Source organism: Colletotrichum godetiae (assembly GCF_030913485.1).
Source record: "Colletotrichum godetiae strain CBS 193.32 chromosome Unknown BDP55scaffold_42, whole genome shotgun sequence".
NCBI classification, from domain to species: domain Eukaryota; kingdom Fungi; phylum Ascomycota; class Sordariomycetes; order Glomerellales; family Glomerellaceae; genus Colletotrichum; species Colletotrichum godetiae.
In genome coordinates, this window is record NW_026851290.1 from 316261 (window position 1) to 336811 (window position 20551).

The 20551-nt window shown below is 53.3% G+C and overlaps 5 protein-coding genes across 5 annotated transcripts; 3 read left to right on the forward strand and 2 right to left on the reverse strand.

Moving 5' to 3' along the window:
* Nucleotides 1–41: 41 nt before the first annotated feature.
* On the reverse strand, nucleotides 42–1902 carry BDP55DRAFT_282738 (SH3 domain-containing protein). Its single transcript, XM_060566488.1, has 3 exons — nucleotides 1544–1902; nucleotides 1028–1459; nucleotides 42–971 (listed from the first exon to the last, which is right to left on the reverse strand). The coding sequence occupies exons 1-3, from the start codon at nucleotides 1655–1657 to the stop codon at nucleotides 93–95; spliced, it is 1425 nt and encodes a 474-aa protein (XP_060425989.1). The 5' UTR covers nucleotides 1658–1902; the 3' UTR covers nucleotides 42–92.
* A 1961-nt stretch (nucleotides 1903–3863) lies between these two features.
* On the forward strand, nucleotides 3864–4544 carry BDP55DRAFT_522188 (uncharacterized protein; the record flags this gene model as incomplete). The annotated part of the gene is made up of 1 exon (XM_060567781.1): nucleotides 3864–4544. A coding segment is annotated over one exon (681 nt), but the record flags the coding sequence as incomplete, so codon positions are not given.
* A 5914-nt stretch (nucleotides 4545–10458) lies between these two features.
* BDP55DRAFT_731870 (uncharacterized protein) lies at nucleotides 10459–12792 on the forward strand (the record flags this gene model as incomplete). The annotated part of the gene is made up of 2 exons (XM_060579879.1): nucleotides 10459–11871; nucleotides 11926–12792. The coding sequence occupies 2 exons, from the start codon at nucleotides 10459–10461 to the stop codon at nucleotides 12790–12792; spliced, it is 2280 nt and encodes a 759-aa protein (XP_060425991.1).
* Nucleotides 12793–14526: 1734 nt separating this feature from the next.
* On the forward strand, nucleotides 14527–15808 carry BDP55DRAFT_559477 (cytidine deaminase-like protein; the record flags this gene model as incomplete). Its single annotated transcript, XM_060569902.1, has 3 exons — nucleotides 14527–14796; nucleotides 14862–15591; nucleotides 15648–15808. The coding sequence occupies 3 exons, from the start codon at nucleotides 14527–14529 to the stop codon at nucleotides 15806–15808; spliced, it is 1161 nt and encodes a 386-aa protein (XP_060425992.1).
* A 64-nt stretch (nucleotides 15809–15872) lies between these two features.
* On the reverse strand, nucleotides 15873–18294 carry BDP55DRAFT_674787 (permease). Its single transcript, XM_060575680.1, has 2 exons — nucleotides 17871–18294; nucleotides 15873–17735 (listed from the first exon to the last, which is right to left on the reverse strand). Exons 1-2 carry the CDS (start codon nucleotides 17949–17951, stop codon nucleotides 16062–16064), a joined length of 1755 nt encoding a protein of 584 aa, XP_060425993.1. The 5' UTR covers nucleotides 17952–18294; the 3' UTR covers nucleotides 15873–16061.
* Nucleotides 18295–20551: the final 2257 nt, after the last annotated feature.

A 20551-nucleotide genomic window follows, 5' to 3' on the forward strand; every position in this document is an offset into this window, starting at 1 on the left:
TTATGACCGTTTTTGCTCAATGTCTGAATAATTATATTCACCCAGCATTATTCGCCCAAGATTCGTGGCAAGTACAAACTTGCCCTCGCGTATCAAGCAGCCTTGCAATAATTGGCAGGAAAACTGCCCCGTACGCCGCCTATTTCTCCTACCCACCAATCCTGATCCGTGTCCGTCTTTTTTACGATTTTGATCATGTCTCCCTCGTTGAAGCTCAGATCCCCATTCCCCCCAGCAAAGTCATACTGCGCAACGACAAACTCTTCGGGCGCTTTGAAGCGCTTGGCTGGCGGCGGCGGCGGCGGTTTCTTCTTCGCTGCCAGACTCCCCTGCCCCGGGATGAGCCCCGATTGGTGCCCAAAGTATTCAGACTGGGAACGTGAGTAGGACGGCGACACATTGGGGGAGCCCTGGGTCTGCCCAAGAGACGTGGCTGTTGTGAAATCGGTCGGTAGTCCGAGCTGAGACCGGGAGACATTCGTACTACTCGACTGCGGGCTGGGCTGAGGAGAAGGATCCCGAGCCATAGTTGGACGGCTTCCCCCGTTGTTTGAGGGTATTCGCATCGTTCTAGGGGTCGGTATCGTGCCTTCGTTCATGCCAGAAGGCGTCCGTGTAAAGCCGTTGCGTGATGACGCTGACGATGTCGATGACTTTCTGCCCTGCCCATCGTCCCCTACCCTTACTGGTTGCCTCCAATTCTTGCCATGCGCTATGCAACTGATAGCCTCGACCTCCTTTTGAATGGGGACAAAAGATGCTGCCCAGGTTGATATTACGCTCTCCATTGGGGGTGGAGGAGAAGGGAAGTCGTGATCTTCGCAATAGTTGTGAAGCACAGTGTAGTACAGCCCGAGAAGTCTGTTTTGGATCGTCACATGAGAGGCCAGAATATGAGGAATCAGTGTGAAGATAGCCTCAATGATCGGAGGTAGAGCTTCCCTGATGTGACTATCGGCAACTTCAAACTCCTGCGACCAACATTTGTCAAATGCAAAGACTCAGACCTGGTCGATAAAGTGCTTACCTCGGATGCGCAAGTCATTTCGAACTCGGCCTTTGACAGGGCAGCGTCTTCCTTGGGCGTCTTGCCAGGCTTCTTCTGGAGCTTCTTGACCTTCTCCTGGGCCTTCTCATAGTCTAATCTCTTGTTCTCCCGCTGCTTGATTGTCTTGCGAAGGGGCTGAATGTATTCATGGGCCTCGGTGGCAGGGCCAATAACCTGCTTGTCTATGGCTACCACTTCTTCGATCAGTTCGTCCTTGAGATCGGAGTAGGCGCCGCTAAGCTTGAAGGTGCGATCGAGCTGCAGTTGGGGAGTCGTGACGCTGGGGCGGCCATGTCCCTCCGAAGCACCAACAATTGGGTCGTACAAGCCCTCGTACTCCTTCACCATAGCCCACTGGCTAGTGGCCATGGTGACCCATGCTTCGCGGAGGGTCTTGGTGTTCTCGATAATCTAGCACCGTGGGGCCCATGAGTCAAAATTCTCACAAATACACACGAAGACCTCGTCAGGCTAAGGTCTGTGGGAGTTGGGTACCTTGACCAGCAGTTTGTCTGCATCTTCGTAGTCGTGTAAGACGGCAGCAATTTTGGCATTGTCCCCGGGGCCCTTGTTCATGAGCTTGCCGAATTGTCTCTGCATGGACTGCATATTAAGGATGAGCAGCTCGCTTGCAGGTGGCGACTATTCCGATCTCGGGGACAAGTGATAGTGCGGTGCTACACTCGGCGAGGCGCAGATGGAGCGACGGATGGGCGAATGTTTACACTTTTCCACTGTAGACCAAGCGACGAAGTATGGCAAGGAGGGGTTGGCCGGGGCCTGATGGCAGCGTTTGGCGAGGTTGTGTCGCAGCGCTGGTCGAGGAATAGAGGAGGGGTTGGATTCTTGAGAGGAGTAAAGAAGGAGAGCGGCGGTGCGCAGACGAGTAGCAACGGCTCAAGCTTGCCGACGAGCCGTGTTGTCGGGATGCTCCTGCCTACCTATGTGAGGTAGGTAGCACTGATAGGTAAAGCAGGTAGATACTTGGGTGAAGAGCAGCGAATAAGGCTGTGTCTGGCTACCTAGTGAGGTTAGCTAAAGTAGCGGTTGCGTGAAGACGGGATGTGGAGGGTTACCTTTGGACTGATGACTGGCTAGACCCGACGCTGGACAGGAGGGCATAGAAGCGGAGAAAATTACGAACGAATACTCTGTACGGGGAATGAATAGTTTTTGGCACTTCAAGGAGGGGAGCAGAGCAATTTGGGGGCCGGGATTAATTACGCCGCCAATATTTTTTGGCACAAACGGGCAGCCCAGCCAACCGGGTCAGCATATGGAAGAGCCCAGCATGCGCAAGACGAGGCTCGGCCATTGTGGAGTGGACATATATCATGCTGTTGTTATTCGTGTCGATGGATTCTTTACCTTAGCTATGTGTCATTGCCGGGTACTCTGTACAGCACTCACTGCTACCTCACTTGAGGGTAGTTAGGTGTCTTTAGAACCGGCCTCGTGTCGCTGTCCGGGTGTCGCTGTCCGGGACTGAAACAAGGAACAAGATCGAAGACATGGCAGAGCAGCCCCAAGTCGAATAACATCGAGTCACTGCCAACCGGTTGGGGTTGGCTGAGGTTGGTTGTGGCGTGCCGTGCCGCGATTGCCTTGGACAAGACCAGGGGATTCCATCTTTCTGGTCAATTGAACGAACCATAGGCACAGATGGTCTGGCCTATGCCCCGTGGAACACAAACCTGGGCGGTCATGATGAATCCTTGGTGCGAACCAGCAGGCAACCAAGCCCCCCAGGCGGTGAGACTTGAGTCCTTCGAAGTCGGTCACTTGGTCGTGACCCTGTGGTAGCTAAAGTACACCGAGGTACTGAAGCTATGATCGGCTGCCGGCACTGGTTCAGCCCACTCGGCTTCCACCACAAGAAGACAGCCAAGGCCCATTCCCAGTCACCCAGCCCGCTTGGCGTTCAGACGGGACCTGACGGTACCTGATCTGCCCCGCCATGAGATGGTCGATACCTCAGCAGATACCTAGGGGCGAAAGGTAAGGTAGGTATCCGTCGGGCAAGGTAAGAATACTTCGCAGGAAGAGGGGCCATTGGCAACCCATGTTGAGGGGAATAACACATGTGAATTCTCGTTCGTCCCTTGACTTTCCCATGTTGCAGGCTTGCAAGAGTCGTTCAGGTTAACTTCTCACACCACATAGCTGGCCACGACATCGAGAACTGTATCATGTTGGTTGAATTGCCTGGGCCCTCGATTCAATGTTTACACGTGCTGAACGCGTCGCTAGATATTTCATAAATAATATACGTAGCGAACCAGGAAGATCCTATCAAACCCTGGAAACTGGGAGGGAAGCCGCGGGCACCGTCCGAACCTACCACACCCACCCCACGTACCGGGTACCTGACAGACGATATCACGTCAATTTTACCCAGGCGCTCTCTGCTCAATAGATTACTTCCATTTGAAATCGCCAACTTTTCCACAGCTTCACTGCGGTGTGAACGGGGTGCATCAAGCACTTCTTGTTTAGGACCATTCCTTCATCCAAGCTGCAGCCTAGTGCTCGCTTCACCTTACCTCAGCAGCTCCAGGAACTTGTAGATGAGGAGGCACCTACCTAAAGAGCAAGGAAGGGGCTGGCCGGACTAACTGCACCGGAAGTGCCCATCATGTGACTTGGCGTCTCACTTGGTCCTGAACACGCGCCAAACTTAGTCGCGTCCACCAGGCTTCACCTCTATCTTCGTCATTGGGTAGGCACGACATGCATATCGCCGTCTAAAATTTCACACTTCCGACAGGCAGCATGCTGCTCATTGCTTTTGGCCGCGGCTATCGTCTTGATCACAATGCCTCTCGCCAGCCGTAATGGCAACCAGAACAGCCAGATGGGCTCTGGACTCCCGATTGTCGCCCCCGTGTTGGAACATTTATGCCTCTTCACTCACGATCTGAAAAGAAAACAAAAAAGATGGCAGGATGGTCGCCTCAAGTTTCATACGTTCAACAAGCGTATTATGGTCTACGATGAAAGAGGAAATTTCATTGGCGATATGCACTGGCGGGAAGACTTCGACTTCGGGGAAGGCGAAGAATTCAACTTGGAGCGCGGAGCCGTCATAGTCCAAGTCGCCGAGTGTATCGGTAGCAAGGACCAAGATTTGACTGAGCTCCTCGACAAGAGAGCCAAGGAGGTTGAACAGCGACATGCTCGCTCTGCTGCCAACACTGCAAACCAGCCCCATCCACCCATACCGCCTTCAGTCCAGCATCCCCAAGCCCAATATCGGCAACGCCATCTGTCTGACGTCTTCACCACTCCTCGTGGGCCACATGGAAGGGCTGTGATCCCAAAAACATCGCCATATGAAGATCTGAAAGCAGCTCAGCAATCTTCGAGTCCTCAGGAAGACGCTCAAAGGCCCACCAAGAGGAGGAAGAGAGAGGCATCGCCGCCCAGCAAGTCAGGCTACGCCCAAAATCTGTTTGGAGCAACCCTCAATCTATCATCTTGGTCAGCCAGCGCCCCAGTACGGAGTCAGCCAGCACCGACACCAAGAAGCGTTGTTCCCTCTGAGGCACCACCTCGCCCAGTTGTTCCAAGCAAAAGCGTCAGACCCTCTAGGCCAGAGCCTTCTGCAGTCTTTGATTTGACCGTCGATGCCGCAGTACCAGCGAGAAATGCCACAGCCTCGATCACAGACGTGTCGGAGATTCCGGCCACAAGCAACACCAGTGCGCCAGCAAAAGAAGCCTCGCTAGCCCAAAGTCCCTTCAAGAGACCAAGTGCGCATGTCCATAGAGACATGTCAGTGGAAAAGGACGTGGAAATCATCGAAGAACCTAGAGAAGTGCCGGGCCCTGTCAGTCATCAACCTGAGAAACACGTCGATGCCCCAAAGCAAATAGACCGAAGAAAGGGCACTGGGAAGTCGCAAGATAGCATACAAAAAGCTGCTACTCTCGCGACCGATGCTCAGCCTGACAAGGACGCTGTTTCCGAACCTGCGCGACCTCGTGCTCCAGCAACGGCAAAGAGGAAGGCGCCCGGAATTCGCGAACATCTCCCGGAGAATGAAAGCACCTCTTCGATACTAGCAGTGCCGGCGCCAGAAAGGCCTTCGGTGCGAAACAATGAGGCTACAGATCCAGAAGAACCAAAAACCAAACTCCGCATCAAGACGAGAGAAAAGCGCGGTCTGATGATGGTCTCTAGGAAGGCCACCGCAAAGAACAAAGGAAGACGACTGGGCTCACCCACAACTGGGCCAAGCCCGTCAAACGGACAGACCACGACAGACGTCGATCCCTCGGAACCTACTAGTCTTCCAGCACCGTCTGTTTTGCCTGTCGAAAGTTCACCAGGGCATCCGACGGACGGCAGCTACGCAGAACCTGCTCCGGAGGCAGATGTCAGGGTTGATAGGGTGGAGGGCCACAAACAATCCGACGAGATGGCTAAGGCTAAGAGTCTTGCTCAGCCCGAAATCTCCGACGAGGAAGATCTTCGATCATCCAGAGACTCCTTGCCGCCAGCGCGGACACTAAGGAAACGAAACACTCGACGAAGCCCGGACCGGCAAAACGACATAGAAGAGATAAACATCAATCCAGGCCCGCGTTTAGCATCTCTCGGCCGAAGGACTGTGAAAAGTAAGGAAATCATTGGCTCGTTCAACAGAAGACCACCTCGCGTACCCCTCGAAAGTTCGGCCGCGGTTGCAACCCCTCAGAGAGAGGCCCCGGTTACTGTTGGTATTCATTCTGATGCCGGCTCCTCGTTGTCCAAGACGTCCGACGGCGTTCAACAAGCAGCAGTCACAAGGTCTACCAAAGCGACCCGGTTAGAAAACCCAGCAACGAGGGGCCGGAAAGCGGCACAGAAGTCAGATGCTATGGGCACTGTCCCAGAGCCAGTCTTGCCGGCCAACCTTGAAATATCTACTAGTAGGAACCTCAGCAGAGGTATCAATAGACTAGAGGCAAGAGCTGGCACTGAGATTGACGTGATGGCTGGCGAGTCCAAAAAGCCTCTTCCAGGATTTCAAAGGGCAAATGGAGGTCCATGGAGCAAGGAGGCTCACGATTTGATGGGATGCACAAGACCCGGGTGACGAGGCCAGCAACACAACATGATGAGGCATCCCGACAAGTATACGGGCGGACAGGTGACATCACGGAGCTCGCTCGATCCAGGCCCTTTAAACGCGGTTTCAATATCGCGTTTCTGATAGGCAGGTCTGAAGCATCTCGCACACGCCGCACGCTTGATCTACGAAAGTGAGGATATCTTTGGGAATTTTTCGCTGCCAGCATTGTAGCCCAGTACCCAGTGTGAAGCTACGCGGATGCAGTACGGTTGAAAGTCGAATAATTTGGATTGATTCGAGGGATTGCAACACTATACTAGCTAGGCTGGATAGGCCTTTAATTCTCGAGACCGACCTCGACGAGCTTCGCGAACCGTCAGTCCAGAGTCGATTCTTCTCATGATGGTAACAATGTAGTGAGTTTGCATCAGAGGCACCTTGGATGCGGGAATTGAACGTATCGGAGCCAGTTAGGAGACTCCTCCCAGCATTTCCGATGAACGGCTGCGGGTATAGTCCAACAAGCTGTAGATGGGACAGACCCCTTGAAATAACAGATAAGAACTTCATCGTCCGCCATTGATGGTTAACTCACTTGCCCATTGTCCCAGTGCAAACGCTCGCCTCTGCTGATGATTGAACTTGCGCCGCGCGTCTTCTCGTGAACAGCATCAGTCATATCGACTCTCCAGGGCCACTAAGTCTACCCACATTACCTAGGCCTTGCATGTAGTCTGTGGTCAGTCACATGAACTAGACTTGCGTATCAATAAGTTTACCGTATATTGGCGCTAGCTCAGACAAAATCTTTCAGTGAGACTCGGTCTTATTCAATACGTCTACAAGGTAGCGAATCTTCGTTGAATCTGTCCGAGTGGTGCAAGACACCTACGACCTCGTCTCTTCTATGACCACAAATCAAGCATCGAAGTATGTCATAGCTAGAGAGCGATGATATGCCGAAACTTGGGACGCAGGGGCGAATATCGTCCGAAAATACGGTCGGTGGAGAGGAACTGGCCGCGGTAAGTGTGGAATAGAGGTCACGTGGTGAACGGTGAGGCCTCTGGAAAAATGATACCATCACTATATGTTCATACCTCCTCCCATACCACAGCTCCGACCGCAGACTGCGCATGTATGCACTTAAATCTGATGAATGTAAGAATAATGCAAAAGCTCAGCCTCCCTCACGGGGGGCTTTCGAAAATCACTGCGAAGGTGTTACAGCTTATTACTCAAGTGTAACGATGCTAGTGATTTCTCACGAGACTCGAACTCTCGACCCGTGCAAGCGGGGCCATTCACTCAGGAATTTTCCCGCTACGTCACAGGCCTTGGTAATATTTTGTCGTCGTTTTATTCATTATAGAGGTATTCAGAGCGGTGTCTATCAGGTCGACTTACATGCCTGAGACCGGTGGCCAAGCAAGCATTTAGGAAGCTCGGCATCAAGCCGTTACTTATTAACAAATGATTGGGCTCGGCAGGTTCTTCGTGAAGACACCCTTCCTCGCTTTTAAATTATAGGGCTGTGATTCTAAGGACACTCAAATTTCCAGAGCTTTTCAGATAGACAAAGGTTTGCAAGGTCGTAAACTCACGTGTAAACGACCACGCACTTCCTCTTACACCACTTCTGACTTCAGGGCAAACCTTACTGCCGCGGCCCCCTCGAGAAATAATCAAAGACTTACATGTAATTTTCAAAGAGATCAATGGAAAGGAACTGCCTCATGGCGTAGATACGTCTGACATACACCTGGTTTTGTGCCTTCCCTCTCCACCTCCATCTAGTGCGAGTATTATTGCAACGACCCCGGACATATCTCATGCTATAGCAACACTGCAAGGCTTTTAGTTCCATAACATGACACGAAGACATCGCGTAGAGCATCTTAAAAGCGTGTAGGCGAATTGTGCCGTTACGTCTCCTAGCTATTGACTGCCGCTGCTTAGTCTCAGATCGAGGACGGTTTGGCCGATGACCAGTGACAATGACTTGCTGTGCAGAGTTCCCTGATTCTGCGAGCCAGGCAAACTTGCCATTCAAGTTTAAATATGCCCAGTTGCTAAGGTGTGTTGTGATTCCGGTTCGGCAGGTTCTCGACTCAGGCCGTCGGTATGCTAGACGGATTCACGGCATTGGCAAAATAATACACGAGAAACAAACGTTGCAGTTGAGAGCAGAAGCGAAAGGAAGCTAACTCCTATGGGACGCAATGATCTCATACTGAAGGGAGTCTTCATTGACAGGGTCTCAAAGTCCGGGAATTCGAATTTCGACAGGCAAAATATCTTCAGCAACGCAACATGGCCACGAGATATGAGAAGACAGCAGGGTGTCTAAGAATTGACAGGGGAGAATCTGGTGGATGTGGTCGTATCGACAACTGCTCCTATCCTGACTGACCAGCAAGCGGACAAGCTGGGAACTTTGTTTCGTCATTTCATCAGACGAGTGCTCTTCATTGACGGTAGAAACAGAAAGCAGGGACGAGTGAGGAGCCGTGGGTATATGAATTCAGTTTTCTCTTGCTAACTGTGCCTCGTTCATTCGAACTATATGAAACTTGGGCTAGGTAGTGAACGACATTACTGACTGTCGACTGAGCTGAACGGAGCGGAAAGGATTTCCTCAAGTCCGAAGGACCAAACTAGCGTCACAACGGCACGCCCATAACACAGCAAAAGTACCGTGCTTGGCCCATTTGCAGATTACGGACAGCCTGTACGGATATTCGTATTGTACTAACTGGTATGACACCCTGGTTGCCTTGGACCAATTAGGTGAGGTCAGCCACACACTTGTCAGCAACCGGACAGATTCCGCCCCAATGTGGTGGCATTGGCAACCCAGAGAGGTTCAAAGCCAGGAAGCCTCGAGAGGTGCCTTGGAAGCTTAACCCAGAGAGGTTCCGGCACGGAACGGAAGGCAAGATAAAGCTTGTACGGAGTACAGATTGGTACCTTGATCTCCTCCAGTCTGGCTGTCCTAAGCCTCATGTACCCGGCGTAACTTGGCACTCTTGAATCTTGGCTCTTTCCAGCTAGGGAATTCGTGATATGTGGGGTTCACCGCGCACCACCCCGCTTACGAGATCACGACAGGATCCATTGATATCCTGCCAGCCTCCCAAGTGAAGAGAGCATCCGTACTCCATACATATGTTGTGCTGCGTCTGGGGAACCTTTGGTATCATCTGTATCCGTACGTCTTCCTCCCGGGGTCACCATGCATGAGACAGGTACGGGGTATGTATGGGATACCTTTTGGTACGTCGTTGCTTGTGGCAGGGGCTTGTGAACGAAGGTCAGTAAGACCTCAGACAGATTATGACTGATTGTCTAAAGCCTCAGGCGGCCGCCATTGGCTATGGGTTGAGTCACCCAGACCACGTGACCTCAGACTGGACGTCATTGACCAATGAGAGACGAGTATACTCGCCGAAAACCCAGCGCCCGGCTCACAAAATGTGGGACATATGGGCCAATGAAACGCTTACAAGTGGATCTCAAAGCCCATGTATGCAACTCTGATTGGCCTAGTCCCCAGACATCGTCCGCATTACGCTAAACCGCTTTCATCTCGCCGACGAGCTCAATCAAAACCACGGGCTGCGCCTTGCTGGGGTACCGATGGACAACCAGTTGTGGCCTCAGCAGTGAAATACCATCCATGACTCCGGCCTGGCTCACCCGCTTCCCTCTCGAACTTCTCTTTTCAATTCTTCAATACTGAAAAGCCAAATACGTCGATTAGCAGACTCGAGTGAAGCTACTCCGAAGCTGGAGAAGTTCCCTTGACCCGTCTCTTGTCCCGCAACTTTTCCCTCCAACAATACTCCATCAGCCAACTTTGGAATCCAAGTTGCTGACAAAATACCTGCTTCTTGCAAGCTTCGTCTCCAAAGACAATTTCCCATCAAAGCTCATCATCCGGCTTACACCAATTTCGTATCGGAAATCGCCTCGAAAGAGAGCTTCCTATCAAGGTGAGCTTTTATCTCTATCCGAGAATAGTGTCCCGCCGCGATTCCCAAGGCAGCATGTAGTTCCTCAGTAGGGATCTGGGGATTCAGACACCTTACCAGCACGATGTATCTTGTACTACTCTCACGTAAACGCGAACAACCTCCCTCTCCTCATCCCACCTCAATTCGGTGTACGCAAAGTCTAGGCAGTTTGATATAGAATATGAGGCCGTTCAAACAGTTACTTACTTACTCTCATTAGCAAACATTCAACAGACCTGGGAAACAATTCGGTCCTAGTTGCTACAGGGATCCGACCCCCCGTCACCATATCTTTCACATTTCGCTGCATACCTTCCGTAGCCAAGACCATCAACGCAATGTCCGGCGTGATACGAAACCAGTCTACCGCCACCTTCCAAGGCTTCTCCATCTCTCAGCCTTTCCTCGGCGCGTCTTTGCAGTTCTACCCTGAGATGGGTACCCAAGAACTCGACAACCTTGTCAACGCCTACCTTCCCGGCTCTGCTTCCATCCAGGAGAAGCGCGCCACCGTCTCCATGGACTTCTTTGCATTCTCCCAGCTCACCGGAGAGACCTTCAAGTACTACCCCGTTGTCAGCAAATCCAGCAGCTCCGCGACCTCCTCCGCCGGATCTAGCCCCATGCAAAACTCGAGCAGCAGCTCCAACTTCGTCTCCCCTGTCATCTCCGACTGGTCCTGGTCTCAGTCTACCCCTAGCTCGGCCTCTGCATCTACTCCCATGTCCAGCAGCCAGGAATCCGTGTGCTCTAAGTCGTCCAAGAGAGCTGCATCTTCTGCGACAAAGCCCGTGGCTAACGACTTCTCCCACCTCCCCGGGATGAAGATCATGACGAAGGATGGTCGCGATGTTACAAACTCTGCTTCCCGCGGGTGCAAAACCAAGGAGCAGCGTGACCATGCGCATCTGATGCGCATCATCAAGGCATGCGACGCCTGCAAGAAGAAGAAGGTCAAGTGCGATCCCAGCCATAAGAAGCGTGCCGCCACACAAGCTCAGGGTGCCACTACCGCGCCAGCGCGGTTGGCGAAGAAGGCCAAGACATCGAAGAGGGATTCGCCCGTGGCCACAGAAAGTCCACCACAAGCAAGCACATCGTTCTCAACACCAGGGTTATTTACAGAATCCTCATTCGCGGACCTCGATTTGCTCAACATGGCAGATTCTTGGGAGTCCTTCGTCCAGTTCGACGACGAGCCCGCCAACGTCACTCCTTTCGAGTACGACTTCTTCTTCGACCCCGCGGGACATCTCACTCCCGAGTCAAGCCAGTCTCCCATTACTCCCTCGATGGTATCTAGCCAGTCCCGGGATGGCTCCGATGGCATTCAAAATGTTGCCAGCAAGCCATTCCCCGACGAGCTCGATGTCCGGCCACCGGCGCTCCCTTACCTGGACTCCTCCCCACGTATCAGCAACTACGTCGACTTCAATCTCTACTCGCCCGAGCCAAGCTTCCTGGATGACGATGTTGCGCTGCTCAGTGACATTGGCACTGCTACCAGGGCTCAGAGCACACACTCTCAGCGCTGTGGCTCGCCTCAAAGCAGCCAGGCGTCAGTTCACCAACAAGTGTACCTCGATCGCTCACCGGCGCCAGATGATTACTTGGCAGGCGAGAGCGGAGTATCGGTGAGCGGAACTGCACTGGGAGGACCCAGAATCGGAGATCGCCGTCACCGTCACCGTCAACGTCCATCGTCTGTGACAGAACGTGCTGGAGTACCGAGCGTTTCAATGGTTTCACTGGTTCGTATCATCCCTTGCACGGCACAACCCAAACTTATTCTAACGTTTAAACAGATCGAGTCTGAGTCTCAATCGAGCCTATCCGACGTCAATGCAACAGCACGCTGTGTACGCTCACAGCGGCTTGCGACCTCAGCCCTGCAACCAAGCTCACCACAATTACTACCACTGCCACATGTCACGTCCCGCTCTGCTATCGATCTCTCGGGAGTACATGCTGCTCCACTTTTCAGCATACTACCCGGAGTAATCGGCCGTTTGCCAACGTCTGCTGTCGTCGCGTCTTCGCGCTCCTCGACCGTCGTCGAGGAGGCGTCTTGTTACGCGCGTACCACGAGGACAGGCAATGGCGCTAATGGTAATGGAGCAGTTGCCAGCGGAGTGTCCAGCAGTATTTCTTCGGATGCTCAGCTCCAGCTTGCCACGCCAAGGTCATCAGAAAGTTGTCACACCACCACGCAAAGCGTCACCCAATCCTCTGCTGGCGTCTTTGTACTAGGCGGAGTACACGCTCTGACGGAGGCGGTTGTGGGTGGTAGCTTGACATGCAAGCGCCGCTCTCTCGTCGACTGGCTGTCCAAGTCGCAGTGCCTAGTATACGCGGCACTCCTTGTGACTGTATTCGGTTTGGTTGCGCAAGTACTCGAGGCACAGGCGTTTGCCAGCCGACTCATTCAACTCGCTGTTGGCCTAGCGATATACAAGGTCTACCACTCTTACTCAAGTCTCCATGACTCGAGACCGGAACAGAGCCATCTTGGGACCGCCACGCCAAAGCCGCAGGGCTTGAGCGACGGCGCGAGGCTTCTCTCCTGTGTCAGCACGAGACTACGACGTACCTGTCGACAGAACCAATCCGCACAAGCCCCGGCTAACGGGGTGCGGATACGGGTTCTGGGCCTCGCGCAAGGTTTCTTATGAGATCTTGTGTCGACCTGCGGCTTGGGCTCATGGCCCTAGCTTGTATGGATAGGATAGCTGTCGTGGTGTTTTCGTTGCTGTCTATTGGGAGCGTTGTTTTTCCGAGATACCCCTCTGTTTTTTGATGAGGCGTGCATTCTTCAAGAATGGGATGCATGTCAGCTATATCATCGGGCAAGGTCGTGTTCTGTTGTACAGGCTGGAACCAGTATGCTGGACACTGAGCAGTTGTGTATGAACTGCTGTATAGTCTAGTTGAACTTGGTGGTAGCATAGTGCGATATAATATAACTGCCTTGCTCACACCTCTGTGTCTTTACTCTCAATTAATGTGCAGTCGTATGTGGACATGGCTATTCTGGTCGTCTAGATGGTCTCACCCAAGATCTCGAACGTAAACTTCATCTTCAATCTCTGCATAGAGAAGGTACCCTAGAAAGGGTACACTCAAGTATTTCAAAGGAGCCAAGTGGCCAGTGCCACCGTTTGACAGCAGTGTCACGTGATACCATGTGTTCCCACCTAATGCAAACTTCATCCATGACATTAGGGTAGATTGGTGCAAAGACTGATTCAACCTCGGCTTCTTAGAAGTTAGCTGAGGATACGTGACTAACAAGCTATACCTTTGCCATAGTGAGTAGCAAACCAGCCAAACAGGTTTACTTGTTTTAATTTCCTGGAACGACGTATGCTGACCACGGCCAGACTGAGTCATCCTTGTTTGTTACTCTGCCACTTACTCAGGGTTCCAGTCAGGGCAACCTTTAAAAAAAAAACAAGCACCCATTATCGTAAATTGTGTCATTTCAGGCGCTCATCAAGGCTTTACTTCACGCCTGACTTCAACAGGACAAGTATCGTTAGACGGTCTTGCCCTGGACTGCTGCAACAGAGCCAGACAAGGAAACAGACAACTTCAGAACTCCTGTGACACTCGTTGAAAACTCGGTTTTTTGCTGTCTTCAAACTTTCCCAGTCAATTGTCAAACAAAGGGCCTTGACAAACCGGATTCTTGTTCGAGCAGAGAGAACAGCGACAAAGAAATATCTCGCGAGAGACGATATCTCTTCACATCTTACCTTACCCTACATTGCTTCGGGTGTATGTCTACCTGACCCGGTAGGCTGCAGTCTGGAACGACCTACCTGGGCCAGTATCGAAATACGCCATATCCTGCGTCGTCCTAGAACCTCTCGATATCTTGCCACTTGCCGAGAGTACCGTAGTTCAGCCCGTTACTACGGACTTGGTTGGACCCAGGCTATACACAGAGCAAATAGCCTCCATTCTCACCTCTTCGGGCAGGCAACGATTGTCAGCATTTTTAGGTCATCAGGTGCTGTCTGCACCTTAGTGCCAGTCGCGCTGAGTGGATTGAATTTGTGAAAGTACTGTGGTGTGGCAAGGTAGAAAGGCAGGCACCGAGTTGGTCCCTTCCTCAACAGTTCACCATGGACGCTCCTGCCTCTTCAGATGTCCCTTCGGGAGGACCTGGGCCTGAGTCTGGGCCTGGAACTGGAACGCAGGACAAAGATAGAGGAAAGCGGGCTTCGACAAGCAAGTTCCTGCAAAACATATTCTGCCGCCTCAAAACCTCATTCATCCCCATCTCCAAGCCACCGTCATCCTCCTCACCCACCTCAGACCCCTCCTCCCAACTACCATCAACAACAACCGCCCAAACACAGCCAAGCCAGGCAGGACAAACATCAGTGGGAGAAGCCCCAGAAATGGCTGGCGTCTTTACTCAACACAGTCAGTCGACTGTACCAGTGCTGCCTCTACAATCCTCCAGCAAAGCTTCCATTCCCGCTCTGGAAGATGACAAGGAGAACCAGCCCAGTGCCCCTGTGGTCCCCGTACCAGCTGCGGCTTTGAGCCGTATGAGCCTTGAGTCTGTCGGTCGGCCGCGATCATCAGCTTCCATTTCTCAGACCACGCTCACGCCTCTCAGCGAGAGACCTATGCACCAGGCGCTCATGGACCAGGCATTGGATATGGTAAGCAGCTAGAATGACTAGGACGTACCTTCATTGCAATGGAATATCTCTGACCTCGTATCCAGGCTCGACTAGCACTGCGAACCAACGAGACGCCCGTTGGTTGTGTCCTTGCCCACAACGGATCGGTCATTGCGAGAGGCATGAATGCCACGAACGTGACTCGAAACGGTACCCGCCATGCTGAATTCATGGCATTGTCTGCACTGCTGTCCTACCGACCCAACAATAGTGAGGAGGCCGTCGATGCTCAGCTTCGCCAACAGGCCAGCGAACGTTCCAAAGTAGACGTTCCTGACGATGAATCGGACTTGTTCCCCGACGACGACGAGTATGTTAGGAAAGGTCACCTCTACCCTTACGGCCAGAAGCTTCATCTCGATCCTCGGGTCGACCGCTCTATCGTCCGGGAGTGCACTCTTTACGTCACAGTCGAGCCCTGCGTCATGTGCGCTGGTCTGCTTAGACAACTTGGTATCAAGAAGGTCTACTTCGGCGCTGTCAACGACAAGTTTGGCGGAACTGGTGGCGTGTTCAGCATCCACAAGAACTCTACAGACACCCGCCAAGACCCCAACCCAGTCACTGTTCTCAGGCCGCTCCAGATCAATGCCTCCAACGTTCCAAGGCCGGTCAGCTCTGCATCTGCGAAGAGTTCCTTCAACAGTAATCGTCCCGCGAGCCGAGGTGGCGATGGTGGAAACGTTGAGCCAGGCTTCGAAGCAGAAGGCGGTTGGGGCCGCGACGAAGCTGTCGGTTTACTGCGGAGATTCTACGTGCAGGAGAATGGAAGAGGTAAGTCACTGCTAAGAAATGAACATCGGGAACCTGTAAGCTGATACCTTCTCTAGCACCAGTACCGCGCAAGAAGGAAGGCCGCGCTGCTAGGCTGGCAGCCATGGAGCAGGCTGGAGGCGAAGGCGGAACACCTGTACCCTACGAGGCTTTCGATGTCGCTGGCAACGGTCCTTCAACTGTCTCCAACCGCAGTGATGACACGGACGAGGCTTGAGTGTGCAGCCAAGCATTTTTCAGCGAGCCGGACGTATTACATACCACGGGAACTGATCATTAGATGGGGTTATCAACACTGATGGGATGATCCACCATTTATCTTAGATTGGTTCTATCGTACTTTCAACGAAAGGCAATTAATAATAGACGAAACTGCATCATCATTCGGGTATCCTATCCAATTCCCCAATGTGGTACTTAAATGACTGATATCCCACAAAACTCCTCGAAAACGACTTCTTTTACTCCGACTATGATGAGGACCTGTCACCGTGGGGGGTGATGGTCTCTCCAATCTCCTTGTCCTTTCCGGTAACAGAGCCACCCTGCTCGGAGCTGATGGTCTTCTCCAGGGGTTGGGGCTCGGAAGCGGCAGTCTGGCGGTGCTCGTCAGAGCGCCAGAAGTCCTTCTTTCCCTTGGCAAGGCGGCGGACCCAGGGAGGCAGGATGCCGCCAGGAATGCGCCAGGTCCAGGGGTCCTTCTCGCTCTTGTTGTGGGGAACGATGCGACCGCCAGAGGCCTTCTCAATGACCCAGACAAGGCCGTTGATGAGGATGTAACTGCAGACACCGCCGATGAGACCGTCGGCAATGGAGTAGGTGAAGGGCATGAGTGCGAGGGTGATGAAGGCGGGAACGGCATCGCCCATATACCTCCAGTTGATCTCGGTGACGGCGCGGACCATCATGGATCCCACAAGAACCAACACACAGCCGGTGGCCCACGAGGGGATGGAAGCGAAGATGGGAGCGAAGAAGATGGAGATGAAGAAGCAGATACCGGTGACCATGGCAGTCAGACCAGTCTTGCCTCCCTCAGAAATACCGGCACCGGACTCGACAAAGGCGGTAACGGGGGGAGTACCGAAGACGGCACCGACGGAGATGCTGAGGGCATCAACCATGTAGGCGACGGATGAGCCCTCGAAATCCTGGGTCTCCTCGTCGATGAGGTTGGCGAAGCGGGCCATGGAATAGAGGGTACCGGTGCAGTCGAGAATGTCGACGTACAGGAAGGTGATGAGGGCCAGGCCGAAAGCACCGCTGTATCCTCCGACATTCCACTCCTGGACGTTGAGGGTCCTCTGGATCGGGTGGAAGTCGACGACCTTCTTGAAGAAGTCAAAGTTGGAGTCGCCGATGGGGGTGTCAGGGAAGTAGGTGACGGAGGTGCCGCGGGGCCAGGAGATGATGCTGACGAGGATGATACCAGCTAGGATGGCGCCCTTGAAGCGGTACATCATGAGCATGACGGTGAAGATACCACCGCAGAAGATACCGATCCACATAGTGGGGTTGCGCATCTTGGTCGAGGACGGGCAGAGGCCGTCGACTTGCTCGCTCGCAATGCAGCCGGCCAACTCGAGGGGGGTGGAGGTGGCGCCGACAATCAGACCGATACCCTCGCTGTAGGTGAGACCGATGAGGGTGAGGAACAGACCGATACCGACACCGGTGGCGAGCTTGATGGAGCGCGGGATGGCGCGGGCAAGCCACTGGCGCAGACCGAGCAGAGCGAGGCCGAAAAAGATGAAGCCCTCGATGAAGATGGCGGTAAGGGCGACCTGGTAGGGGACGGCACCGGTTCCGTGATAACCGACGACGGAGTAGGCAAAGTAGGCGTTCAAGCCCATACCGGGAGCGCAACCGACGGGCATGTTGGCGAGGAGGCCCATGAAGAAGGTGGCCAGGGACGAGATGGCGGCGGTGGCGGTGACGATGTCGCGCTTGACCTCTGCCACGCAGAGCAAGTAGTCCTGGTCCTTGTCGCAGGTGAAGTCGTCGGCGGTGCGCGGGCAGACGCAAGTACCGCCGGAGTCGGCAACGATGGAGGAGTTGACGGCGATAATGTAGGCCATGGCGAAGAAGGCGACGAGACCGGCGCGCATTTCAGTGAAGAAGAGTGATCCGATGCGCTCACAGGGCTTTTCACGCATGTCATGTTAGCATTCCGTCACTCATCGCTGTAGGACCTGCTGCCCTGCGCATTTTGCGCAGGACGGGCGTGTGAGGCCATCTCAGAGGAATGGGAGACGGGTCGTTGGGAATTGGTGACTTACATGACCGGAGCCCTCGAGCTGGAACCACCGACCAACCGGGCCGGCGGCGATCTTGGCGTTCCATTTCTGGACGAACCCCATTTTTGCACGAAATTTTTCGTCCTTTCTGTATTTTTCCAGTTCCCTAATGTTTCGAACAGTCGATATTGAATTTGGGAATGAGGTAGCCTTTGCCAGAGATAAGGAATATAATCGGCAAGAGAAAATAAATAAAAGAAATGTTGTCTCCGAGATCTGATCGATGTCTTGTCTGACAAGGCCCGAAGTGAGATTGCGGCGCGGCAACGATGTCGAAAGATCGAGCTTGCGAAGGAAAAGCAAGTAAAAGCAAGACAAGCCGAAGCCGGGCTTCTTAACTAGTTTTCTTGACAACTGCGAGGGAGGAGAGGGGGGGGGGGGGAGCCCAATGGGGGATGAGATGAGATTGGAATCGGGAGAGGCCTGTGAGGCACCGATTAGAGGAAGCTGGCGGGAGGATGGGAGGCGAGCCTAGAGAGACAACATCGACAAACCCAAGAGGGCGGAACGGTGGATGGTTTTTATCAATGGCCAGGACTGGCACGGGCAAGAGTTCATAAACAGGATAGAGGCAACGGACCGCGCCCCCCTCCTCCTTGTGAACGGACGACAACGGCCAGTCGCGTTATCAAAGAAAATCTCGAGCCATTATTTATTAGTGTGATGGATTATCATTTGCTGGATCGTCGGAGGGGTGGGTGGGAAGCATGGCAAGGGCCCAGGCGTGGTGGATCAAAAAATAGTTGTGTCCATTGCATTTTGTCCGGATAGCTGAGGTTGCCAAGACCAAGATGGCAACTGGGAGCTGGGATGGGCATGGGAGAGCAAGAGAGTGAGATGGGAGATGAACCGGGGGGTGAATTTCTGGAGAGTTACCTTACTGTGAGTGTGTGGTATTGGTATCCATACGGAGGATAGAGTGAGTGAGGTGTGCTTCGATGGACGAAGGCGAGGCCAAGCCAAGGGTCGCGGCACCCCCTTCTAGGGCCCAACATCCGAGCCTCCCCAAGGACTAGCGCGACGCCCTTATCCTGGTCCCGATTTTTATTTCTCGCATGCAGTCGTAACAACTTCACCGAGTTCTTGTCTCAGTCGGTGCATACACGGACGGCGGGCATGGCGTGGCATGGCATGGCATGGCGGTACCGGCCTCGAAGCGCGCGAAGCCATGTGCCGAGACTTGAAAGAAGCTCAACTCGACTACCTAGACTGAGCCCTTTTTGGGCACAGCCTTCTTGCTGGGACCTGCTCGTGTGCTTTAGAATTGGTCAATGGGGAACCAAATACCTTACTTGTACTGTGAGCTTCTCCATGTGGGTGTGGAACGTGGAACTGTGGATGCGCCGAGATACATGCGTGTGTAGGTGGCATGGCGGCGTCGGCGGCGCGGCATGTCATCCAATGGCACAGGCAAAGAGCAAGATATCGGACCCGAGCGATGAAAGAAGTGACAGGCCGGAAGCAGCGTCCCAGCTATCTGGATTGTGAACGGGCTCGCCCCATTCCGAAGCCAACACGGTATTCAAAGAATAGGTACTCCGTACCGTAAAGTAGAATTGGCCCAAAAAGCTCAGACACAAACGGTGACCATGTGGTAAGATGCGAGTTTCTAACCAGAGACGGCATCAGTTGTGAGAAACAGGCTACAGCAGAGGAGAAAAGCTTTGGACCGTCGGCGTGGTGGCTTCTCTGGCCGCGCTGCTCTTTGCCAGGTCACATCAATAATGCGCTGTGTCAGACGCCATTGAAGACGCCATGCAAGGACAGCAGCATTGGATATTGTAGTGACTGTGAGATGGCGAAGCACAAAGAGATGGCGCTTAAGCAGGATGTATGTAGGCCGGGGGGCCGACGGCAGCGCAAGGTACTTGCTATTGGTAGCTGAAGGCGAGGCCAGGCAAGCCAGCCAGTTCCAGGCTGCAGAGACTCCGTATTGCATGGGGAAATGGAAGTCGGTTTCGAAGGTCTGACGGGTTCGATTTCGCAATAGGGTAGTATTCATCGTGTGTTCGAAGTTGTATCCGTAGTGGTTGTCCAGAGCGATATGCTGGGCCAACATGGTCCTTGATGCGCCAGTGACAAGCAGATGTGGAAAATCTTAGCACATATCAATCGAAGGCGGGGCCGAAAATGAGCGTCGCAACAAAAGTGCGTGCGTCTTGCCAGCTTAGGGTGTGGGAAGAGGAACGGGTCCCCCTGCTGGGCGGCGGGCCTGTCTGCCCTAACTTTTTTTCTTAAAGTGACCAGATCAATCCCCAGAGAAGAGAGTTGCGCAACGCGACCGGTCCAATCAACTGGCAAGAAAGGTCGGACAGGAACTGCGGTAAAAGAGCATAAAGAGACGGCAGTGGCGCGCTACATCAGAAGAGGCTAAGGCAGTGTAAGTGTAAATGAATTGCGGATACGTTCCGCCTGCTTCAACAGGTGGAAACTGCGGAGCTAAGGCAAGGAACTGGGCATGTTGCACACATATCGTTGTCATTGTGTGAGCCTGGGCTTTTTGGGTCGGTGAGCCGCCCATCCTCACAGTACCTAACTCCAGGATCAGTTGAGATACTCGTATCTACCTACGGGGCAGGATACCTTGATACAGCACTCAAGGTACATGTTCAGGTGTTGTGCGTGTACACCACAGCATGGAAGTCGTGGCAAGTTGCAACATG